The sequence below is a fragment of the Etheostoma cragini genome, chromosome 22 (genome assembly GCF_013103735.1).
Source record: "Etheostoma cragini isolate CJK2018 chromosome 22, CSU_Ecrag_1.0, whole genome shotgun sequence".
In the NCBI taxonomy this organism is placed as follows: Eukaryota; Metazoa; Chordata; class Actinopteri; order Perciformes; family Percidae; genus Etheostoma; species Etheostoma cragini.
In genome coordinates, this window is record NC_048428.1 from 11287443 (window position 1) to 11292654 (window position 5212).

The 5212-nt window shown below is 41.4% G+C and overlaps 1 protein-coding gene across 1 annotated transcript; it reads left to right on the forward strand.

Annotated features, from left to right (window-relative positions):
* Positions 1–998: 998 nt before the first annotated feature.
* Positions 999–5212, forward strand: si:dkey-12l12.1. Its single transcript, XM_034862165.1, has 6 exons — positions 999–1339; positions 3039–3086; positions 3762–3872; positions 4197–4316; positions 4599–4676; positions 4766–5212. Exons 1-6 carry the CDS (start codon positions 1217–1219, stop codon positions 4835–4837), a joined length of 552 nt encoding a protein of 183 aa, XP_034718056.1. The 5' UTR covers positions 999–1216; the 3' UTR covers positions 4838–5212.

The following is a 5212-nucleotide window of genomic DNA, read 5'->3' on the forward strand; positions in this document are numbered from 1 at the left end:
GGTGGGGGGGTGACTCAATGGGAAATTGTCAGAGAGATTACAAATTAAATGATACAAGTTTGTTGAGTAAGTTGCATTATAGTTCACTGTTACCCCAGAGCACAGGGAAGTGGTGAATGGGCATGTTTAATCTCCACAATTTTCACAGCAGTGCATGTTTCCAATCCTAGCGGGAGACAATTCCTCTGCGACCTGCAGCCTGAGGCTTGAAGACATTAGACTAGATCCTCCTCCTCCCACTCACTCTTTCCATACTGCAATACACCTTGAGACAGTGTGCCTATTCATGTGTAACATGCCACATCAGGAGATGCATTCTTAATGGTGGGCTGTTTTAAAAGGCCATATAAACTCCCACAGAGATACATTAACTTCTCTCAACATGTATTCCTGACAATGTTAAACATACAATTTAAAGAGGAATTGAACTCTAACACACTACGTTTCTGTCTTTTTTCAGTTTTTTCTTTCCCAAATGATCATGCGTAGTTTCTCTAATAGACCCATAATGATTGTTATGCACATCTGACAATCCTTTGCCAGTGCTCAGTCAACAGACGTCTGTGAGCTGAAAGATGGACTGACAGTGTTGATAGCTGCTGTATATTCCACTGAGAAGCCTACTGAGGAGTAATTACTGTAATTCCAAAACGCTTACTGAAGTGTTTGGATCAGTGCAGAACTGTATAAACAGTCACTGTACATATACATTTTTGAAAGCATAAGGAAGGTTATACATCTACACTGAGCCAGCAGACTAATTCTCTGCATAATGCAGCATTTCAAGATGTTACAAGAACCAAACCACCAATTTTTCATTTATATACAGAGGTTTGACAACAAGTTTCCTCTCTCTCTGTCTCTCACTTTCTGTTCTCTCTCTGACACACACACACACACACACACACACACACACACACAGAGTTTGGCAGGAGCTACAGTGCAGGCATAAGTGGAAAATGTCATTCTCCTTGAGTTGAGTGAGTGGGGTAGGGGGAGGCAGCTTTTAAAGGGGAGGCCCCTCAAGATGTCTGACATGTTTCTGCAGGACCGCAGGCCACTGGCTGGCGTAGAGCACAGGCTTGTGGTGGGCTGTTTGTCTGCGTAAAGCTGGCATGGCCTCTCGTTCCCCTGCATCTGTTCCCCATTAGCAGAGCCGAGAGTATAAAGCACGGAGCGTACAGGGGCTGGGAACACTTGAGTTCCTGCCTGGATCATGGGGTTTACTATCTGGCTGTGCGTGCTCTGCCTGCAGGCAAGCCTGCTGTCACACGCCCTCGACTGCTCAGGAGCAACCCAGGGAGAGCTGTGTGTCAGCGGACAGACCGCAGACGGACAGGTAAGAGACGCACTTCTAATGGATGTAATAGTTAAGGAAGGACAGTGTTAACCAGAGGTGTTCATTATGTGTCAGTCATCTGTGCTGTTGTGACACTATAGAGGTAAGTGCAGCCCGTTTAAATGTTGTTTGCTGGAGCAAACTACATAATAACTAACCCTTCTCTCTAATGAAAGTGAAAAGAAACTGAATTATCAGCATTTTTGTCTCAGCAAGGACGTTACAGAGCACTTTATGTAATGCAAGCTGGCAGAGAAACGGGGAACTACATCTCTAATGTTACGTCAAGTCAGTTGGATTTTATTTTTAAGAGAATAGTGTTTTAAATTTTGGAAAATTGCAGTAAATGTATAAAATAGTTTGGGCGTTTTTGTGTCTTTTGTAGAAGCCAAATCTCAGTTGACTTAAAGCTTAAAAAGCTCGGTCTCTAACACATCTGCCTTTTTAACTAACATTTCCTCCATGTGATTGGCATAACAATTTAGGAAGCACCTCAACAATCAGTATAATTCTTGAAAAGAACAGCGATATTGAACCTTCAGTTTAGGTTTAAATGACCAGTAGCAAACTGATTTAGTTTTTTAATGTTTGCAGACACAGTGGTTGGTGTTCTTACAGTGGTCAGAGGAAGCCAGTAACTCTGCTGGAATGTAAGTTCACTCTGACTCCTTCGAAAGAGGCTGCTGTGACGATAATAGTGGTCAAGTGTGTGTGTCAGGATAACAGCAGACATGTCCAGTCTAACCCTGACCTGTGGAGACATGTAATTTCGTTCTTCTAACAGAAACATTGCTCATTGTTACGGTTTTTACAGTCACCACACCAAAAAAATATACCCCTCCGTGGAACAAAATCTTTCAGCTCCCTTTTTTTGGCTTTTCATGTGGCTCACAGCTGTTATACTTTAAACTTGTGGTTGGCATTTTTCTGTGGACAGTCGCCATGTTCTGTCCAAAGTAATCGCCCTCATCTGCACTAAGGATTGAGATGCAGCAAGGAGTGAAGAAGTATTTCACTCAAACATGAAAGAGTTTTCATTGGGAATTCTGTTCCGTCTGAGGGAGTTTTTGCCGCATATGTGCTTTTATGCAGAAGTTATTTATATTTTAATTACAGCATGTGCAATTGTAATCTTCAAATGTGGTGGGAACTAACTAATAACCGATGCAGCATCTCCTCAGAGGCTACATTTGGTTTAGTTTCCTTGTATTTATACCGGAGTGGAATACATTAAATTGCTCATTTATGGGACTCGTCAACACATAACAGCAGAAAGCCAGATGGATTGTGGCAGGATTAAATGGAGCCTGAATTTTCTAATCACTCACTCACTCACTCACTTACTTACACTCACACACACACAAATGCTGCCATGTATGATGACTTTGGTGCTGAAGAATTATTTGTTTAGTAAAGTAATGACAAATGGGAGATTTTGTTTGTTCCACAACAATGCGTTGTTTGTCTGGGTCAGTTAACTATCTGCACACAGTAAAACTAAATGAAAACATAACCAATGTGCAGGACTGTGAAGGAATTACTAAATAGTCACATATTCATAAATTAACAATGCACAGGCCAGCTTTTAAGTCAGTAGCTAGAGTTTGAACTGTGAAAACAATGCATTGAATCATGCTGAAGTGTAAGACTATCACAGCATCAGTGTTGACTCTCGATCCTCTCCTCCTTTACTTCTCAGTACGATGATCACAAGCAGCAGAGGGCGCTACCCTTGACTGAAGAACTGGTATGTGCCATCGCTCCTATACTCCTGTTCTACTCAAGGATATTTCTTCAGTCCGAATCCTTTAGTTCCTGTTTGCCAGGGCTCCACTTCAGGGCAGATTTTGATTCATGGTCATAGGAATTACACAGCAGGCATAAGATAAGAGAATACTGCACAAAGCTCATTCCACAATAATAAACTTAAACAATCCCTAAAATGTAGGTCAACCGCAATCACTGTTACACTTTAAATGCAGAGCAAATGATTGCGGGGCAAATATTTTGTAGTCATCTACAAGTAAAAAAAGAGAAAGGGTAGTTCCTATCCAATGCTGGAAACAATATGACACGGGTAAGTCCTTATTTGCAAACTGAAACCTGTTGTTTTCTTAATGTGACAGTCCATTTATTAGGAAAACTGCTGGTTCAATAGCAGTGCTTTGTTTATGCCCAGATCAATGAGAAATGCCAGAAATGGTGGAGCCACTGGCAATAATAATATTGCAGTTTTTTCCCCTCAATGCTGGAGTTTGACTGTGTAAATGTGACAGGGACAGGGCAGGATGAGAGAAGACGAGAATGTGCTTCACCTCACATTAGACTTGATGCACTTTCCCAAACGGGGAGAGACATACAGGAGTTGTTGTTGTTTCCATCTGTGGTTGTGGATGTGGTTGTGACTGTCTTACCCTTGTAGATTTTGTTCAGACGTAAAAGACAGTTGGAGCAGAGGGGTCCCACCCACCTGAGCCACTCAGGCCTGCCTGGGGCCGTCTCCATCAAAGGCTTCCCTAACACTCTCATCCAGGTAAACCACTTCTTCTTTAGTCACACAGGAGTCACCGGAGTGACGGTTTTCAGCGGTGGCTGCTGCTGCTAAAAAGTTACCGTGAAGTTTCAGTCACCCTGAATCATCCGTATATGCTGAAATCCAGAAAGGATCCACAGAAACCACATTATTTGTTGATGAAAGTGATTCAAAAAAATACCAAGAGCATCTGGAGGGATGTAGATGTAATATTAAAAACTCTTGGCTATGAATTGTGTGTTTTCCAAATCGTAAATCAATTGTATCAATTTAAAAAAGGATATATCAATGTATATACTAATCCCAGTGTCCATTGGATACCAGGCTGATTGGGCCAGGCGGCACTTGGCACTTCAAGCTGCGAATAAGAAAAAGAAGAAGCTTAAATCCCGCCTCGGCTCCTTCTCCCTCCTTAGCAACGACAAGACATCCAACCCCCTACAGGTGAGTCTCCATGACAACGCCCGAGCAAAGCAAAAGCTGGGGCATAAAGGCCGGATATGCAAGCAGAGTTATAAGGCCCCCTTACTTGGTTTTACTGGATCACTTTGGTCTACTCGCCGGTTTAATCTTGTTTGTTGAAATTGCTTTTTTATATCATTCTGATAACGTCCTGTCATTTATGCACTGGAAAATGTTCAAAATCTCTTTCAGTGTGCTGAAGCACGTTTGTGTCCTCAAATGTTGGTTGTTAAGACACTCTTCTATCTGGGATTTCACTTCCAGGTAATAAGAGCGAGAAGACAGGTGAAGATCGAGCCACCCAAGAGGAATTCAGGTCGTTCTGGGGCTTTCTCGGTCCTGGTGAGTCTTCACATACAGTAGTGTTATTCTCCCACACACAAACTTACAATTTTCAATAAATGTTTACATGATTTATTGTGTGTTCTCAGGGAGATCCATTGAATGATGGACAGAACGACAGACCCAAAAGAAGCATAAAGAGGATGGATGCTGCAAAATAAAATGGGCTTCCTCATTGTGGCAAAGCCTGATAAGAGGTGTGCACAGTAGAAATGTGTCCACATTTTCCAAAAGAACATGTAAACACACACTGAAGATTGGTGTGAAAATTTGACATCTTCGGTGTTTATTTTTGAAAGCTATCTTATTTTCAACAGCCAGTCGCACCTACGGATACTTTTTATATACTATTTTAAGTTTCTAATATATTCCTGCATGTTATAAAATGATGAATGATCCCATATTAATATTATAGTTTGCCATTTTGTTGTAACCTATTTAATCACAGATTCCTTCTGAAGATTGGGGGTATATTTTTGCAGAAATATTTCTTGTCTTGTTGTATCAGATTTCAATAAAAGTTGAGTAGAGACATA